At 36.7% G+C, this 19,828-nt stretch overlaps 1 protein-coding gene across 7 annotated transcripts in view; it reads left to right on the top strand.

The window, feature by feature from the left end:
* The window catches only part of PIK3R4 (phosphoinositide-3-kinase regulatory subunit 4), a 90,740-nt gene that overhangs the window by 35,088 nt on the left and 35,824 nt on the right, over positions 1–19,828 (top strand). For all 7 annotated transcript variants that reach the window (XR_003518329.1, XM_027585641.1, XM_027585642.1 and 4 more), the window contains exons 8-11: positions 4,137–4,282; positions 6,927–7,130; positions 16,853–17,054; positions 18,846–19,033. Coding sequence is in view for 6 of the 7 variants with exons in the window: in XM_027585641.1 (XP_027441442.1) it covers positions 4,137–4,282; positions 6,927–7,130; positions 16,853–17,054; positions 18,846–19,033 (740 nt within the window). In the remaining variant the exon portion in view is untranslated. The remainder of the gene's footprint in view (positions 1–4,136; positions 4,283–6,926; positions 7,131–16,852; positions 17,055–18,845; positions 19,034–19,828) is intronic.

Here is a 19,828-nt window from a genome sequence, read left to right as displayed (position 1 = left end):
CATTTGGTCTTCTCTATCGCTGATTCTCTCTTCTGCCTCATTTATCCTAGCAGTTAGTGCCCCCATTTTTGATTGCACGTCATCAATAGCCTTTTTGATTTCGACTTGGTTAGATTTTAGTTCTTTTATTTCTCCAGAAAGGGTTTCTCTAATAACTTCCACGCTTTTTTCAAGCCCAGCTAGTATCTTTAAAGTCATGATTCTGAACTCTAGGTCCGACATTGTACTAATGTCTGTATTGAGTAGGTCCCTGGCAGACGGTACTACCTCTTGTTCTTTTCGCTGAGGTGATTTTTTTCGTCTTGTCATTTTGTCCAGAGGAGAATAGATGAAGAAGAGAACAAAATGCTAACAGGTTAATAACTTCTCCAGGAAGTATACTCTATACAAATCAGAAAAGATCTGAAACCAGGGGAAAAGAAAGGGAAAGAAAGAAAAAAGAAAGAGAAAAAAAAAACACAAAAAGAAAAAGATAAAAACAAAAACAGAACAATACAAAAAAACCAGAATATGATCAGATATGATCAGGCTAGTGCATAGATCAGTGCCACACAGTAGATTTTGGGCGTATTTTGGTCTGTTAGAAAAAAGTGCCTCCTAAAATTTTAAAGAAAGAAATATATGTACAAAATAAGGGTTGATACAATGAAGAGATGGAAGATGAATGTAAAGATAAAAATTATAAAAGATTTTATAAAAGGAATTGATAAGTTGTTTGAAAAAAGAAAGAAGAAGATTAAAAAAAAAAAAAGGGAGAGAATGTGATCAGGCAGGAGATTAGAACCAAGCCATACACTAGTGATTTAGGGTATATTTTGATCTGTTAGAAGAAACTGTATCTCAAAATTTTAAAGAGAGAACAACTTATATATATATGCCAATAATAAGGGTAACTACTATGAAGGGATAAAATATGACTCTAAAAATGAAAAATAAATGTTTTTTTAAAAAAGGGATTGATAAGGTGTTGGTTGAAAAAGGGAAAAAGAAAAATAAAAAATACAGTTAAAAAAATTAACTTTGAAAAAGTAATAAATCATAGTAAAAAAAGCCATGAATTCTATATGCAGTATTGCCCTAGCGCTGGAGTTCTCCTGTTCTCCTTAATCAGTAAACTTGGTCTTGGCTTGCTGGCTGTTCGTGCTGATCTTCTGGGGGAGGGGCCTGTTGCTGTGGTTTCCAAATGTCTTTGCTGGAGGCGGAATTGCCCCGCCCTTGTCGCTCTGGGCTAAGCAAGCTGCTCGGGTTTGCTCTCAGGAGCTTTCGTTCCCTGCAAGCTCTCGGTACAGCTTTGGAGGACCAGGGTGAAAATGGTGGCCTCCCAATCTCCACTCGGAGGAGCTGAGAACTCGGGGCCCCGCTCCTCAGTGCGCCCCCAGAGAAAAGCAGTCACTCCCGTCTCCCTGGTCCCTGGCTGCACTCCGTGCTCACCCAGCCTGTGACCGAGCATTTCTATCTCTGGCACCGGACCCCGTGTGGAGTCTCCAAACCCAGCAGATCCCTGCGGTGCGCTCCCGCGCCGCTCCTTCCCAGGGAGGAAGGGGAGTCTCCCCGGCTCTGCCGCTTGTTGGGTCCCTGCTGGAAGAGCAGTGGCCTGATTGGGCTGCAGATCACATTTTATGGCCACCCCGAGCTGAGAGCCCGCGCCTCGGCTCTGTCTCTGCAGCCGGCTTCCCTTCTCCGATACCTGGGAGCTCTGCCGCACTCAGGCACCCCTGGTATTTCTGTGACCCCGAGGGTCCTGAGACCACACTGTCCCGCGAGGGTTCCACCCCCCGCTTAGCCACTGGAGCGACGTCCCTCAGCGGAGCCGACTTCTAAAAGTTCCGATTTTGTGCTCCGCCGCTCTATCACTTGCCAGAAGCAGTCGACGGAGGCCCCACTCCCCCGCCTTCTATTCTCCCGAATATCGCCTCGGATTCACTTCTCCGCACGTCCTACCTTCCAGAAAGTGGTCACTTTTCTGTTCAGAGAGTTGTTGCTACTCTCTTCTTTGATCTCCTGTTGAGTTCGTAGGTGTTCAGAATGGTTTGATCCCTATTCAGCTGAATTCCTGAGACCAGACGAAATCCAGGTCTCCTACTCCTCCGCCATCTTGCTCTGCCCCTCTGTTCTGTTTTTATGCATAGACTATTGTGGTGATTATTAAAGGGAATGGTGGTGGTGATAATGGCATCATGATTTCTTTGACAGTTTTGAAAAAAAAACTACACTCTTCCCACTTAGGTATTATGCATACTCCCCTTCCTTCATGCTTGTTCCCATATAATTGGAATGTATTGGATCGAGAAAAGATCAAATACACTGTTTATAGGAAATCCTCTTGAGTGCTTGAGGTTCTTTGTGTCAGGTACTTACTGATACAATGATGCTGTACAACAGTCAACCATAAAATCTCAGTGAATGCTATAGTAAGGTTCTCATCATGAATGTGTGGGCTGCATGAGTGGCTCTGCTTTAGGCTTTGTATCTCCAGATTGTGGTGACAGTGATCCATCTGTCTCATTCTGTGTCCCATGTTAGATGGGCAGCAGTTTCTTGGGTTATGTTGTAGGTGATGGCAGAAGCATGAGACAGGAAGCCTAGCTATGTAGTAAATTTCAGGCCTCTGTAAGTGTTATATCTGCTAATATCCCATTGGCCAGAGCAGGTTGATATGACTGAGCTAAAAGCAAGAGGCAGAAAAGTACCCTTTGTATACCATGAGCACAAAGCAAAGAGTGTGGTTGTGTAACAGAGATAATGTAAAGAATTGGGACCAGTAGTTCAGGCTCATACAGTGCCTAACTCCTGCCATGTCATTTTGGGTTTAGCTACTTTCTGGAGGTTCTTCAGTATTTTTCCAGTCTTCATTTTGCCTGTTGTCAAAGGGAAACTACCAGCCCTCCTTTGTTGTTGTATCAGAGGCTGCATGGTGCTTATGAAATAATCAAAACCTCCTTCATGTATAATTCAAAGAATTGGAAATGGGAGAACTTCAGAGACAGATATTTTGAACAAATTTTTTCTCCTCTCTTTTATATAAGTAATATTGGCATATGACAGTGTTCTTATTTCTCTTTTACCCTACATTTCTTGTAAAATTAATATCCTCTAAATGCTGATGTTTTAGCATACTTAGAACAATTATATATATTCACATGTATTTTTTCTTTTAGAAGTTTTATTCTAAATCAAGGGTTTAAAAGTTTTAATTTTATTCTAAATCTTACTTTGATTAATTGAAGTCATTGATTTTTTTTTAAAGATTTATTTATTTTGAGAGAGTGAGAAGGAGAGAGAGAGAGAGTACATGAGAGGGGGGAGGGTCAGAGGGAGAAGCAGACTCCCTGCTGAGCAGGGAGCCCGATGCGGGACTTGATCCCAGGACTCCAGGATCATGACCTGAGCCAAAGGCAGTTGCTTAACCAACTGAGCCACCCAGGCGCCCTGAAGTCATTGATTTTTAAGTGTAATACACAAGATAGTTAAAAGGGATGAAAAGATATTCATTTACTTTTCTGGTTTAATATATATATATATAAATTTTTATTATTTTTTGAAAGATTTTATTTCCTTGAGAGAGGGAGAGCAGAACGAGAGAGAGAGAAAGAGAGAAAGAGCACAAGCTGGGGTGAGGGGCAGAAGGAGAGGGGCAGAAGGAGAGGGACAAGCGGACTCCCCACTGAGCGGGGAGCCTGATGCCGGGCTCGATCCCAGGACCCTGAGATCATGACCTGAGCTGAAGGCAGACGCTTAAACGACTGAGCCACCCAGGCATCCCTAATCTTATATTTTAAACTCTTTAAGAATGGGCATCATATTTTCTGCCTTTAGTTCTATTCATAATGCCTTGTGAATGAATTTATGAATGATATATTAGGTTTGATCAAACCTGTTCATTTAAAAGAATGTCAGATAAATAGCTCTAAAAATTCTTTTATGGTATTATTGCTGATGTGTATGATAGAGAATATTATAATATTAGTATATTGAGTTGAGTTTATGCCATAGGATAATTGAGTATGTGAAGACAGCTGATAGTAACATTGGGGTATCCCTTTATCAGTTGTGTTATAAAGTGAAAATTTGTTTATCCCAATAGTTTGAAACTGTGAACATGGTTTAAATCCATACCTTTTTCTTTTCCTGTTTAGCCCCATTTCTGTGTCATCCCAATCTATGGATACGCTATGGTGCCGTAGGATTTATCACAGTGGTAGCTCATCAAATAAGTACAGCTGATGTATACTGCAAACTGATGCCTTACCTAGACCCATATATTACTCAACCAATAATACAGGTATGCTTGTTCCAACTTGGCCTCAGTCCTCTCCAAATTGTACCCGTTAAAAAAAAAGGTTTAGAAAGTCCTATTTAATTTAAATTTTTAAAGATCGAATTAGGCTACAGCATTTTAACATTCCTTTAAGCTAGTCAATGTTAATGGAACAGACAGTATTGAAGGTGAGAAAAGTTCAAGAGACGTGTTATACGTCATGTTATGCATAATGTAGCACTCAATAGTTCATGCTTTATTATGTGCAGTGTTGTAAAACGTGCTATTAAAGTGAAATACAGTGGAAATGTATACCGATGGGCCTCTAGTTTTATTGTAAAAAGCATAACTGATTTTAGCCGAAGTTAGCATTTTATAATAAATTGGAAAAAGCCTTTTACAGATGTTCGTTTTCTTTGGACCAGTAACTGGTTCTGTTTTTTTTTTTTTTTTTCCTGTTCTTTTTCATTATTTTAATCTAATATTTTAAAGTCTGATTTAATCTTTTTTTTTTTTTTTAAATCTAATGACTTGTGCCCCCCTCCTCTCTTCCTATAGCATAAATTTCAGGTTTTTGGTTTGTATAAAGCAGTTGTTTACCCAACGTGTCAGCACTTACATGCTTTATCTTCCTAGAAAGCTGACTATCAAAAAATAATCTAAATTGAGTGAACTGTTGAGAGATGATTCTGGCTGTTAAAATACTCTGAAATTTTTTTTCTTTTCTTTCTTTCTTTTTTTTTTTTTTTTTACTAAAACTCTATTTCCCTTTTGCAAATTCACATGCTTCTAGCTTCTGCTACTTTTATATTCCAATGTACCTTTCCCTTGGTTGGAGAAAATGACCTTGGATATATTCTGGAAATGAGAAGGCTTTGGCTGTGCCTTCCATCCTTTTCCCCAGAGATTCATCCTTTTTTGGGGATCATCATTCTTTGTTTCATAGTTTATAGAATTATTAATTTTTATCTTAGCAATTTATATATATACATATATATGAAAGATGGATAATATTACTAGAAAATGTCTTTTTAATTATTTTTAATTTTATTTTTATTTATTTTTTATAATATATTTTTTAACAGAGAGAGACACAGCAAGAGAGGGAATACAAGCAGGGGGAGCAGGAGAGGGAGAAGCAGGCTTCCCGCTGAGCAGGGAGCCCGATGCGGGGCTCCATCCCAGGACCCTGGGATCATGATCTGAGCTGAAGGCAGACGCTTAACGACTGAGCCACCCAGGCGCCCTTAATTAATATTTTTAAAAAGCTTATTTATTTTAGTAGTATCTCAGTACCCAACATGGGGCTCAAACTCACAACCCCGAGATCAAGAGTTGCATGCTCTTCCATCTGAGCCAGCCAGGCAGCGCCCCAGCCTTTTCTATTTCTTTTACGTTAAAATTTTTTTTATATTTTTATTTTTCTTAAAGATTTTATTTATTCATCTGACAGAACACACAAGCAGGGGGAGTGGCAGGCAGAGGGAGAAGCAGGCTCCTCACTGAGCAGGGAGCCCAATGCGGGAATCGATCCCAGGACCCTGGGATCATGACCTGAGCTGAAGGCAGTTGCTTAACTGACTGAGGCACCCAGGCACCCCAGTTTCTTTTGAAGTTCAATAAATTTTTTTGAAATCTGGTCTAGGGATTCTCAATACTTTTGGCTACTTACTCATTTTAGAAGTTTGTTTATTAAACTCTTTTATAACACAACGTGGAGAAAGTATCCCTGGGGAAATAAAAATTGTAGTAACTTAATGGTAGTTTACTGTAGTAAATCTAACATTAAAAAAAATCTGACATTAGGTGGTTTTTAGAAATCTACACCACTCTTTGTTTTCTCGGGAATATTTATGTATTTCTCAGGAGATATATATATATATTTTAGTAGTATCTCAGTACCCAATATGGGGCTCATATTTTTTTTCTTTTTTCTTTTTTCATTGCTTTATTTTTTGAAAGGCTAGGATTGGGAGTTGAGAGGCTAATTATCCATATGTTTTATAAATCTGCCTTTCTACAGTTTGAATTAGACAAAAGATACCCTTTTATGCTAGTTTCCACTGGCCAGCTTATCAGGTAGTTAAATATGTCTAAAGAAAATGATCTTGGTTGTGGTTAGTATGCTCATCCTTTTTATTATATATCCATTGACAGGGAGGGTGTTCTTGGGGATAATAAAAGGAAGGATTTCATGAACTCTGTGGAGAGAGTAATGTTTTTTAGAAGGGGTTGAAGCTACTGGGAAATGTGATGATTGCTGGGCAGCCCTGTGACTGTTGAGCATCTCTTCTCGGTCAGTACCTGCTGGCTGTCAGACCTGTGAGCCACAGGTACTTTTGATCTAGGAGGTCATCTGACATTTTGGCATCCAGAAAAAGTCTCTGTCATTTTCTAGATTTTTCCAGCCTGGGTATATACTATTATTCTTCCAGTATGGAATACACATATGTGTACTCACATGCTAACTATGTAAAGAAAAACCTTAGCTCTTAAAGGTCACTAGTATTCTTTTTTCTTCTAAGCAAAAATTGCAAATGTTGATTTCGCCCATTTTTTAGAAAATAAATACCTATATTAATTTTGCACAGTTTGTATTTACTGAATATGAATATAACTGTACTATATGTTGTATCTTTGGCTAATTCTTTTTATTTTCCTAATATAGATTGAAAGGAAACTTGTTCTACTCAGTGTTTTAAAAGAGCCAGTAAGTCGTTCTATATTTGATTATGCTTTGAGGTCTAAAGATATTACTAGCTTGTTCAGACATCTTCACATGCGCCAGAAGAAACGAAATGGTTCTCTTCCTGACTGCCCTCCACCGGAGGATCCTGCCATAGCACAGCTTCTGAAGAAATTGCTCTCACAGGTTGTATCACCTTTCTGAAATCTTACATTTATTTATTTATTTTTTTCCCCCCAAGATTTTATTTATTTATTTGACAGAGAGAGACACAGCGAGAGGGGAAACACAAGCAGGGGGAGTGGGAGAGGGAGAAGCAGGCTTCCCACAGAGCAGGGAAACTGATCCCAGGATCCTGGGATCATGACCTGAGCTGAAGGCAGCCGCTTAACGACTGAGCCACCCAGGCACCCCTGAAATCTTACATTTAAACAAAAATTTCATAAAAACGTTTAAGCATCCATTTAGTTATTAAAAATATTTTTGGTTGATTAGGTTGCATCACAACAAATGAGTAAATAAACCTGGCAGATATCGTATACATTTACCTTGGAATCTAGGAGATACTAGGATGATGATAAGGCATTGGTTTGAGCTAAATAAGGAATGATGGTAGACCTATTAAGTTTGTTTTGTGATTATTGCCTATATAAATAAGGGAGAGAGTAGATATAACCTTAAATTTGAGTAATATTCTTGATTCAGTTCCATACTTCACCAAAAAAAAAAAAACAAACCAAGAAGAAGAAAAAAATTCAATTAGAAGAAACATTGCAGAGCACAGATGCAGGACAGAAAGATCGTGGTTTATTTCAGTCCAAATTTAGAGAGTTCTCACTTTATGCAAACAGCTGATATAACTGGGATTTATAATGCATCTTAGATTGAATAAACCAGGTACTACTGTATATTAAAAGCCTATGAATTTGGATCAATTAACAAATCTTGTTAGAACTAGGAAGTAATCTTTTTATTATACTTGGAATTAGTAAGGCCTCTTTAGAAATAGTAAATCTAGATTCACTGTCCTGTTTTAAGGACAGTGGGAACTTTAAGTTCCCATATATGGAACTTAAAGAAGTCAAGATAGAAATGAAAATGGTTAGAAATAAAGAATATGATTTCTGAATAAATGCTCCATGAGCCAGAAAGCAAATGAGAGATAACTTTAATGACTGTCTTTAAGTCTGTAGGACATTTTGATTAAGAGAATACTTGTCAGTCATGAGCAGGGAGCCCGATGCGGGACTCCATCCTAGGACCCCAGGATCATGACCTGAGCTGAAGGCAGAAACTTAACTGACTGAGCCACCCAGGTGTCCTGTTCACCATGCCATCTTGCCTCAAAATAAAGGATAGGGAACGAAGGCTGAGAGGCTTACCTAAGTTTTTTATGGGCTTAGGAGGAGTCCCTGTGCAGTTCGTCTCCTCCAGCCCCTTGCATGCTTTTTGTCTGCCTTCACTTCATTTTGGTCCCTGCACTAACCTGAGTTTCTTGGGATTACTGAAAGAGGCTTGGAGTCAGGGGAGACTTTGGAGGTAGGAATTGAATCCCTGTTCCTAATGTCAGGGATATAGAGGGAAGGATGCTTTTAGCCTCTGCAAATGGGAATTCTGAATACTCCTACAAAATATTTTTTAATTGGGGTTTTACAGTGCTCTTTTGTATAGGACTGCACTTGAGATACATCATGGGTGAAATAGGCTTTTCTAGACCAGCCTAGCATTGTCTCTATGGGAAAATATGTTCAGGGTTCTGGTTAATAGATTTTTAAAGTACACTTTTGGAACTTATGGAAGTTAGAATCTGCTTGAACTCCAGATTTTCAATAGAACTTACCATCTGGAGGTGATACATGGCGGGGCTATTTTAGAATCTTGTAGAACATCTACAAGAGCTCTCTGTTTTGTTTGTATCCATTTGATCATGCGCTAATACAGAATAAGAATATTCTGGTTTCACTCCTTTAAAAAATGACAAATACTTCAAATTTTTAATTTTTTAATGATTTTTATTTGGTAGTATAGACACAAGATATAAAATTGAAAAGGTGTTGGAAGATCTATAATAAAATGTAAGTTTTCCTACAATCCCTGATCCTCAGCCACCCAGTTTCTTTCTCTGTTGATTGTGAATTTTATGTTATTAGAGTGCTGAATTCCTTTATATAGTGTCAGATTGTTGTGTTGTACAGTTAAGTTACTTGGAATCACTTTGATCCTTTTAAGTCTTGCTTTTTTTTTCTTTTTAAAATTTTTAAATCTAGTATAGTTAACATACAGTGTTAGTTTCAGTTCAGATTCCATACAAATTTTAATATTATTTGTTCTAGTTCTGTGAAAAATGTTGGTATTGTGATAGGGATTGCATTGAATACAGATTGCTGTAGATTGCTTTGGGTAGTATGGACATTTTAACAATATTAATTCTTCCAATTCATGAGCATAGAATATCTTCTCATTTGTGTTGTCTTCTTCAATTTCTTTCATTGATGTTGTTTAGTTTTCAGAGTATAGGTTGTTCACCTCCTTGGTTAAGTTTATACCTAGGCATTTTATTCCTTTTTACTTACTTATTTATTTGTTTATTTTTATTCTTTTTTTATTAACATATAATGTATTACTTGTTTCATGGGTACAGGTTTGTGATTCATCAGTCTTACACAATACACAGCGCTCACCACAACACATACCCTTCCCAGTGTGCATCACCCAGCCACCCCCATCCCTCCCACCCCCTTCACTCCAGCAACTCTCATTTTGTTTCCTGAGATGAAGAGTCTCTTATGGTTTGTCTCCCTCTCTGGTTTCATCTTGTTTCATTTTTTTACTCTCTTCCCCTATGATCCTCTGCCTTGTTTCTCAAATTCCACATATCAGTGAGATCATATGATAATTGTTTTTCTTTAATTGACTTATTTTGCATAGCACAAGACCCTCTGGTTCTATCCACATCATTGAAAATGGCAAGATATCATTTTTTTGATGGCTGCATAATATTTCATTGTGTGTGTGTGTGTGTGTGTGTGTGTGTGTGTGTGTGTGTGTGTGTACACACACACCACATCTTCTTTATCCATTCATCTGTCGATGGACATCTAGCCTCTTTCTATAGTTTGGCTGTTGCAGACATTGCTGCTATAAACTGGGGTGCAGGTGCCCTTTCAGATCACTACATTTGTATCTTTGGGGTAAATACCAGTAGCGCAGTTGCTGGGTATTAGGGTAGCTCTATTTTCAACTTTTTTTTGAGGAACCTCCATACGGTTTTCTGGAGTGGCTGCACCAGCTTGCATTCCCACCAACAGTGTAGGAGGGTTCCCCTTTCTTTGCATCCTCGCCAGCATCTGTCATTTCCTGACTTGTTAATTTTAGCCATTCTGACTGGTGTGAGGTAGTATCTCATTGTGGTTTTGATTTGTATTTCCCTGATGCCGAAAAAGTTGATCACTTTTTCATATGTCTGTTGGCCATTTGGATGTCTTCTTTGTAGAAATGTCTGTTCATGTCTTCTGCCCATTTCTTGAGTGGATTATATGTTCCTTGGGTGTTGAGTTTGATAAGTTCTTTATAGATTTTGGATACTAGCCTTTTATCTGATATGTCATTTGCAAATATCTTCTCCCATTCTGTCAGTTGTCTTTCAGTTTTGTTGACTGTTTCCTTTGCTGTGCAAAAGCTTTTTATCTTGATGAAGTCCCAATAGTTCTTTTTTGCCGTAGCTTCTCTTGCCTTTGGCGATGTGTCTAGGAAGAAGTTGCTGCAGATGAGGTCGAAGAGGTTGCTGCCTGTGTTCTCCTCAAGGATTTTGATGGATTCCTGTCTTACCTGTCTTACCTAAATAGGTCTTTCGTCCATTTTGAGTCTATTTTTCTGTGTGGTGTACGGAAATGGTCCAGTTTCATTCTTCTGCCTGTGGCTGTCCAGTTTTCCCAACACCATTTGTTGAAGAGACTTTTTTCCATTGGACATTCTTTCCTGCCTTGTTGAAGATTAGTTGACCATAGAGTTGAGGGTCCATTTCTGAGTTCTCTATTCTGTTTCATTGATCTATGTGTCTGTTTTTGTGCCAGTGCCATACTGTCTTGATGATTACAGCTTTGTAATAGAGCTTGAAGTCCAGAATTGTGATGCCACTAGCTTTTCTTTTCTTTTCCAACATTCCTCTGGCTATTCAGGGTCTTTTCTGGTTCCATACAAATTCCTCTCGGTAGCATAGACATTTTCACAATATTTGTTTTTCCAGTCCATGAGCATGGAACGTTTTTCCATTTCTTTGTGTCTTCCTCAATTTCTTTCATGAGTGTTCTATAGTTTTCTGAGTACAGATTTTTTGCCTCTTTGGTTAAATTTATTCCTAGGTATCTTACGGTTTTGGGTACGATTGTAAATGAGATCGACTCCTTAATTTCTCTTTCTTCTGTCTCGTTGTTGTTGTAGAGAGATGCAACTGATTTCTGTGCATTGATTTTATATCCTGCCACTTTACTGAATTCCTGTATGAGTTCTAGCAGTTTTGGGGTAGAGTCCTTTGGGTTTTCCACATAAAGTTTCACATCATCTGCAAAGAGTGAGAGTTTGACTTCTTCTTTGCTGATTCGGATGCCTTTTATTTCTTTTTGTTGTCTGATTGCTGAGGCTAGGACTTCTAGTACTATGTTGAATAGCAGTGGTTATAGTGGACATCCCTGCCATGTTCCTGACCTTAGGGGAAAAGCTCTCAGTTTTTCCCCATTGAGAATGGTATTTGCTGTGGGTTTTTCATGGATGGCTTTTATGATATTGAGGTATGTACCCTCTATCCCTACACTCTGAAGAGTTTTAATCAGGAAAGGATGCTGTGCTTTGTCAAATGCTTTTTCTGCATCTACTGAGAGTACGGTATGGTTCTTGTTCTTTCTTTTACTAATGTAGTGTGTCACATTATTTGATTTGTGGATTGCAGCTCAGGAATAAATCCCACTTGGCCATGGTGAATAATCCTTGTAACGTACTACTGGATAGTATTTTGGTGAGAATTTTTGTATCCATGTTCATCAGGGATATTGGTCTGTAATTCTCCTTTTTGGTGGGATCTTTGTCCAGTTTTGGGATCAAGGTAATGCTGGCCTCATAAAATGAGTTTGGAAGTTTTCCTTCCACTTCTATTTTTTGGAGCAGTTTCAGAAGAATAGGTATTAAATCTTCTTTAAATGTTTGGTAGAATTCCCCTGGGAAGCCATCTGGCCCTGGGCTCTTGTTTGTTGGGAGATTTTTGATTACTGCTTCATTTTTCTTGCTGGTTATGGGTCTGTTCAGGCTTTCTATTTCTTCCTGGCTCAGTTTTGGTAGTTTATATGTCTCTAGGAATACATCCGTTTCTTCCAGATTGTGTAATTTGCTGACATATAGTTGCTCATAATATGTTCTTATAAATGTTTGTATTTCTTTGGTGTTGGTTGTGATCTCTCCTCTTTCATTCATGATTTTATTTGAGTTCTTTCTCTTTTCTTTTTGATAAGTCTGGCCAGGGGTTTTTCAATCTTATTTATTCTTTCAAAGAACAAGCTCCTAGTGTTGTTGATTTGTTCTACTATTCTTTTGGTTTCTGTTTTATTAATTTCTGCTCTAATCTTTATTATTTCTTTTCTCCTGCTGGATTTAGGCTTTATTTGCTGTTCTTTCTCCAGCTCCTTTAGGGGTAGGGTTGGGTTGTGTATTTGAGACCTTTCTTGTTTCTTGAGAAAAGCTTGTATTGCTATATACTTTCCTCTTAGGACCGCCTTTGCTGCATCCCAAAGATTTTGAACAGTTGTGCTTTCATTTTGTTTCCATGAAATTTTTTAATTCTTCTTTAATTTCCTGGTTGACCCATTCATTCTTTAGTAGGATGCTCTTTAGCTTTCATGTATTTAGTTCTTTCCATCTTTCCTCTTGTGATTGAGTTCTAGTTTCAAAGAATTGTGGTCCGAAAATATGCAGGGAATGATCCCAGTCATTTGGTACCGGTTGAGACCTGATTTGTGACCCAGTATGTGATCTATTCTGGAGAATTTTTCATGTGCACTTGAGAAGAATGTGTATTTTGATGCTTTGGGATGGAATGTTTTGAATATATCTGTGAAGTCCATCTGGTCCAGTGTGTCATTTACAGCCCTTATTTCCTTGTTGATCTTTTGCTTAGATGATCTGTCCATTTCAGTGAGGGAGGTGTTCAAGTCCCCTACTATTATTGTGTTGCTGTCGATGTGTTTCTTTGATTTTGTTATTAATTGCTTATGTAATTGGCTGCTCCCATGTTGGCATAAATATTTAAAATTGTTAGATTTGATCTTCTTGTTGAATAGACCCTTTAATTATGGTATAGTGTCCTTCCTCATCTCTTATTACAATCTTTGGTTTAAAATCTAATCTGTCTGATATAAGGATTGCCACCCCAGCTTTCTTTTGATGTCTGTTAGCATATTAAATGATTTTCCATCCCCTCACTTTCAATCTGGAGGTGTCTTTGGGTCTAAAATGAGTCTCTTGCAGAGAGCATATCAGTGGGTCTTGCTTTTTTATCTAATTAGATACTCGTGTCTTTTGATTGGGACATTTAGCCCATTTACATTTCAGGCCTTTTGGTACAATTTTAAATGGAATTGTTTTCTTAATTTCTTTTTCTGCTGCTCTGTTATTAGTGTATAGAAATGCAATTTATTTCTGTGTATTAATTTTGTATCCTGGGGGCGCCTGGGTGGCTCAGTTGTGAAGCGTCTGCCTTCGGCTCGGTTCACGATCCCAGGGTCCTGGGATCGAGCCCTGCATCGGGCTCCCTGCTCAGCGGGAAGCCTGCTTCTCCCTCTCCCATTCCGCCTGCTTGTGTTCCTGCTGTCGCTATCTCTCTGTCAAATAAATAAATAAAATCTAAAAAAAAAAATTTGTATCTGCAACTTAACTGAGTTCATTAGCAGTACTGAAAGTCTTTAGGGCTTTCTCTGTATAGTAACATGTTATCTGCAAATAGTAATAGTTTTCTTAATTCCTTACCAGTTCAGATGCCTTTTATTTCTTTTTCATGTCCAGTTGCTGTAGTTCAGACCTCCATTACTGTGTAGAATAAAAGTGGTGTGAGTGGACATCCTTGTCTTTTACCTGATTTTAGCGGAAAAGCTTTCAGTTTTTCACTATTGAGTGTGATGTTTAGCTGTGTGTTTTTCATATAAGGCCTTTATTATGTTGAGGTATGTTCCAGCTAAAATATTTTGTTGATAGTTTTTTATCATGAGTGGGTGTTGTATTTTATCAAATGCTTTCTCTGCATCTCTTGAGATGATCATATAATTTTTATCCTTCATTTTGTTAATGTATTATATTGATTTGCAAATATTGAACCACCATTGCATCCTCTGGAATAAATCTCATTTGATCATGGTGAATGATTTTTTTTTTTAAATGTATTGTCAAATTCAGTTTGATAATATTTTGTTGAGGATTTTTATACGTATGTTCATCAGAAATTTTGGTCTGTAGTTATCTCTTTTTGTGGTATCTTTGTCTGGTTTTGGTATCATCCCCATAGAATCAATTTGGACATTTCCCTTCCTATTCTAGTTTTTGGAATAGTTTGAGAAGAATAGGTATTAACTCTTCTTTAAATGTTTGGTAGAATTTACCTGTGAAGCCATCTGGTCCTGGGCTTTTGTTTGTTGTGAGTGTTTTGATTACTGATTGTTTTATTTCTAGTAGTTGGTCTGTTCCAATTTTCTATTTTTAATGTGTTAAATAGATTTTTATTATAAAAATACTTTAATAAATGTAAACATATAACATAAGTAATGTAGAGTAATATAAATATTTTATAAAATTTTTATATAGTCTGAATTTTGTTTCCTGATACTGTATTTTTGCATTTAGGTTCATGAATGATTTGTTCTTCAATTTTCCTTTCTTGCAGTATCCTTTAGGTATATATACCATATACTAAAGGAAAAATCCTGACTTATAATCTTGTCTTGAAATTACTCCTAATTCTTAACAGTTCACCTAAATCCTTCCTGTTTAAGGACGATTGCTCCTAGTAATGTCAGTTTGCAATTTCTGATTTAGGTATGTGTCATATGGGAGTCTGGGAAGTCTTAGTATGATTGTATTACTGTTAATACAGAATCCCCCCATGGTGCACTTCTACTGTTTTTTATTGAGATAATTCACATACAAAATAATTCACATTTTCATCATCTTGGAAGGAAACCCCATGCCCATTAGCAGTTATTCCCCATTTACTTCTCCTTCCAGCCCCTGGCAATCACTAAATCTACTTTCTGTTTCTAGGAATTTGCCTATTTTGGATATTTCCTATTAATAGAACTGTACAATATGTGGCATTTTTGTGTCTGGTTTCTCTCACATAGCAAACTGTTTTCAGGGTTGCTCCATGTTACGGCATATGTTAATACTTCATCCTTTTTCTGGTTCTTAGGATGACCCTCTTTGTGTGGACTAAAATAGAGACCTCTCTCTTACGAACTAAAATGTTGTATAACAAAAAGAATAGAACTCTTACTACAGCTGTGAAATTGTCTACATTAGCAAATTTTAGGAGGATAAGTAAAAATAAATGAATTTCAGGCCAATATTGGAAAAAATTCGTCAAGGATCTTTCTGTGATTATTGTACTTTAATACAATTTTATTTTATTGTTTCCTAGCTTTCTAACTTTCTGGGGTTTGTGTCCTATTATGACCGTGGGTTGTGAATATTATTTTAAACTCCAGTAGAATTTGGATTAAGGCCTCGAGAATTGCCATTTTATTAATTTTCTTTCCATTGGCATAATAAAATCATTCTAGAGGATTCTGTGGATGGTTTGAAAGTTTAGAAAAAAATGCAGAACTATTCCTTTTACCAGAATATTTGTTTCACATGGAATTATTTTAATTATTTAGTATTTATTGGCTGTCAGTTTCAAGTGTTCTAAGTGTCTTGGGTAGATTAATTGACTAAATTTTCAAAATAGCCATAAGAATAAAATAAAATTTCAAAATAGCCTTATAAGACTGGTGCTAATAATTATCCTCATTTTCTAGATAAATTAGTAGAGATTTAGGGAAATTGGGTAACTTGCCCAAGGTTACACAATTTGACTGTAATAGAGTTTGACTGTACTTAGGCAGTCTGACCTTAATTATACTGTTATCGTAGGGTGTGTTCCTTGCATTTGAAGTTTAGCCAGCATGTATCAATTTCTGAAGTGTGTAGAATGTTTTATGTATCATAGAGTACCTTCACAGTGTCTCATTTAATATTCTCAGCACCTCTAGGAGCAAGGTTGAAGTAGGTATACTTTCTTTTACTTAATATTGTATTTCCAGAATTTTTTAGATAGTAATGTTTGTTTATTCAGAGTTACATATTAAAGATATACTAGAGGGCGCCTGGGTGGCTCAGATGGTTAAGCGTCTGCCTTCGGCTCAGGTCATGATCCCGGGGTCCTGGGATCGAGTCCCGCATCGGGCTCCCTGCTCCTTGGGAGCCTGCTTCTCCCTCTGCTTCTCTCTCTCTCTCTCTCCCCCTCTCTCATGAATAAATAAATAAAATCTTAAAAAAAAAAAAAGATATACTAGATACCAGGCACTGTATTAAGTTCTTTGGAGAGTTCGAAGATGAATTATACTGAATGCTCCCATTTAGAAAGAAAGTTAGGATATAAATTATGATACAAAATAGAAAGTGCCACAATAACAGGGTGTTCTGGGAGATCAGAATAGTGAGATGTTGTTCTGTATTGATACTTTCTTTTTCTCTTATCTTATTGCTTGTTTTATTTTAGCATTCTAACTCTTAAGATTTCACAGTAATGGCTTGACCATTCAGTTGTTAGTCATTCCAAGGCCTATTATTGCTTTTGAAAATAACCTAGAACATATGTTTTTATTTGGTTTTAGGGAATGACAGAGGAAGAGGAAGACAAACTCTTGGCACTGAAAGACTTCATGATGAAATCTAACAAAGCAAAGGCCAATATAGTAGACCAGAGCCATTTCCATGATAGTAGTCAGAAAGGTGTAATTGACTTAGCAGCATTAGGCATAACTGGGAGACAAGTTGATCTTGTTAAAACCAAACAGGAACCTGATGATAAGCGAGGTTAGTATATTTACTGTGTGTGTGTGTGTGTGTTTGTGTGTGTGTTTGTGTTTAGCTTGTTATTATTATTTACTTCATAAGGCTAGTTGTAGCTAATTAGTAGTAAAATAAAATCACATTTTCCAAATATAGAACATTCAAGTACTGTGGGTGGCTCCATTATGTAGCAAGAAAATTTGGGGGAGGAAAAGTGGAGAATTGAATTAACAGTTAAATGGTTGTATAACCTGTCCAAATCATGGCTCTGTGTGCTTAATTCTGGATTCAAACCAAAGCTTGACTCCAAAGCTCTGCTCTTATAATGAAATCATGTTGCCTTTATAGAGATATATATTGAAGATGAAATCCTATTTTTCAATCCTTTAAACACAAACCCAGGGTCAGCAGTATATGTTAAAATGAGATAGTTATCTAGTTTGTTTTAGTAGGTAATACCCAGTGAATTGAAAAGAACAGTCTTGTTATTAACAATGAAATACAAAAGAGCAGACACCAGAGAAGACTTAATTATTTGAAATCTCAAGATTTAGAACTGTCAGCTATTGTGACAAGGATGTTGATTGACATTGACTGTATGAGGTTTTTAAGATCTTGTGTGTTCTTCCTTTAATCCTTTCTGAGATGTACTTACTTCCAGGTACATGCCTTTAAAAACCATTCTATTCTAGTACCAGATTTTAAGGGCAGCTGAATTATATTTAAAATAAACCTCTAACTGCCAAACTTGGGATAAAGTATTTGGAACTTAATTCTGTGGTTACATTGATAATAAGGAAAACACTGATACAGATTGTAAGAAAAACACAAGTACCCCAAAAGAAAAATATCGAAGGATTTGAACTTCTAACTGATAGAAATGTATGTTTGAAAAGGTAAATAAATGCAAAACAATAAGATGCCATTTTCTGCCAAGTGATTAGCAAAGGCTGATAATACCTATTGTTAGCAAGGGTATAGGGAAATAGGCATTTTCATACACTGTTGGTAGATAAATTGAACATAACTCTTTTTAGAAAGCAATGTCCTTACTCTTTGAGTCACCATTTTCGATTCTGGAAATTCCCAAGAAATACTGACAGGCATGTGAAGAAATAAGTATAAAGAATGTTCTCAGTTTAAAAAAGAGAAATAATTGAAGTGTCCATTAATAGGGGGATAGTTAAATAAACATTCATTGTATTTAGTTAAGAGAAAAACAGGTTGTGAAACACTTTGTACTATTTTATTTTTGAAAAATGATACGGTGTATCATTAAACTATATAGCCTGTGAGGTTTAAAAAGTTATGGAGGCAATTCATATTATATTTTGGTAATGCTAGAACTTTGTGTTATTTAATGTACTTTTCATAATTGGAGAAAGATTTTTTAAAAAGGGTTTCTCTTTACAGTCAAGAACTAAGTGTATAGCAGTTGATTTTTACATTTTGTTTCCTAAATAACTGATAACTAGAAATAGGTCATATTTATCAGTGTGACCAGTGACATTTGAAAAAGTTGTTTTTATTGTTGGTTCTTGAGATAAAACGGTTATTTGAAATTGCGATAGCCTTGGGAAACTATGAAGCAATTAGGTCTAATTATTAATACCATTGAAAGTGCATCTGTTCCATCTGTCCCAGAGATAAAGTGAGAGTTAATGAGTTGATGTGTAAATATAAATAGGAGATCATAAAGAACAAATAGGATGTGAAGCCCATTGCTGTCCTTCCCCCACCAAAAAAAATAAATAAAAGCGTATATTGGTTTTAGAGGTTTCCTTTAGACTGACTATTCTGAATCTGTTTTCATAGCTAGAAAACACGTAAAACAAGACTCAAATGTAAATGAGGAATGGAAAAGCATGTTTGGGTCACTGGAACCACCGAACATCCCACAGGCCCTACCTAAAGGAAGTGACCAGGAGGTGATTCAGACCGGGAAACCACCTCGTTCTGAGTCCTCAGCTGGCATTTCTGTCCCTTTGTCAACTTCTCCACAGGTACTATCACCTAGGCAATAATCCTCCTTTTGTCTTTTCAATACCATTCTACTGTTTTGGGTTGTTTAAAGGCTGTGTACCATAGTGGAAAGATCAATATAGTGAGTTATCCTTTAGGGAGGATATGTTTCTTTTTTTTTCTTCAAATTTTTATTTAAATTCTACTTAGTTAACATATAGTGTAATTTTGTTTTCAGGACTAGAATTTAGTGATTCATCCCTTACATATAACCCCCGGTGCTCAACACAAGTGCCCTTCTTAATGCTCATCACCCATTTAGCCCATCCCCTGTCCACCTCCCCTCCAGTAACCCTCAGTTTGTTCTCTATTGTTAAGGACATGTTTCTTCCTAAAAACAGGTTTATCTTTAATTTTATAGCCAAGGGGAAGTCTGATTATTGAAAGCATCAAAACAGGTCTTGTGTTAGAGTACTCACCAATAAAGTGATCTAAAATTGTGGGTTGAAGACATCATTATGAACGGTGATTATAATTAGGTTATAGTGAACCTTTTAAATCTGCTTTTATTCTTCCTCTAATATGACATATCTGTAAAATAGCAAAAATACTCCTGGAAGAAAAGTCCGTAGTTTGCCATGTGTGAGAAATGTTATGATGATTTTTATACATTTGAAATAAATTTGTAATTTAAGGTAACTCTTCCCTAAGCCAATCATATTTTAAATGAAAAATATTAACTGAATGAACTTATAGAATTCTATTTCTTTTCACTTAAATTAATGAGGATTTTTGTTTAATGTTATTACTGTACTGATAGTTTTTTTTTTTTAATA

This window comes from Zalophus californianus, chromosome 1 (genome assembly GCF_009762305.2).
Source record: "Zalophus californianus isolate mZalCal1 chromosome 1, mZalCal1.pri.v2, whole genome shotgun sequence".
In the NCBI taxonomy this organism is placed as follows: domain Eukaryota; kingdom Metazoa; phylum Chordata; class Mammalia; order Carnivora; family Otariidae; genus Zalophus; species Zalophus californianus.
The sequence above is the reverse complement of the archived record's forward strand: the minus strand, read 5'-3'. Positions and strand labels throughout refer to the sequence as shown.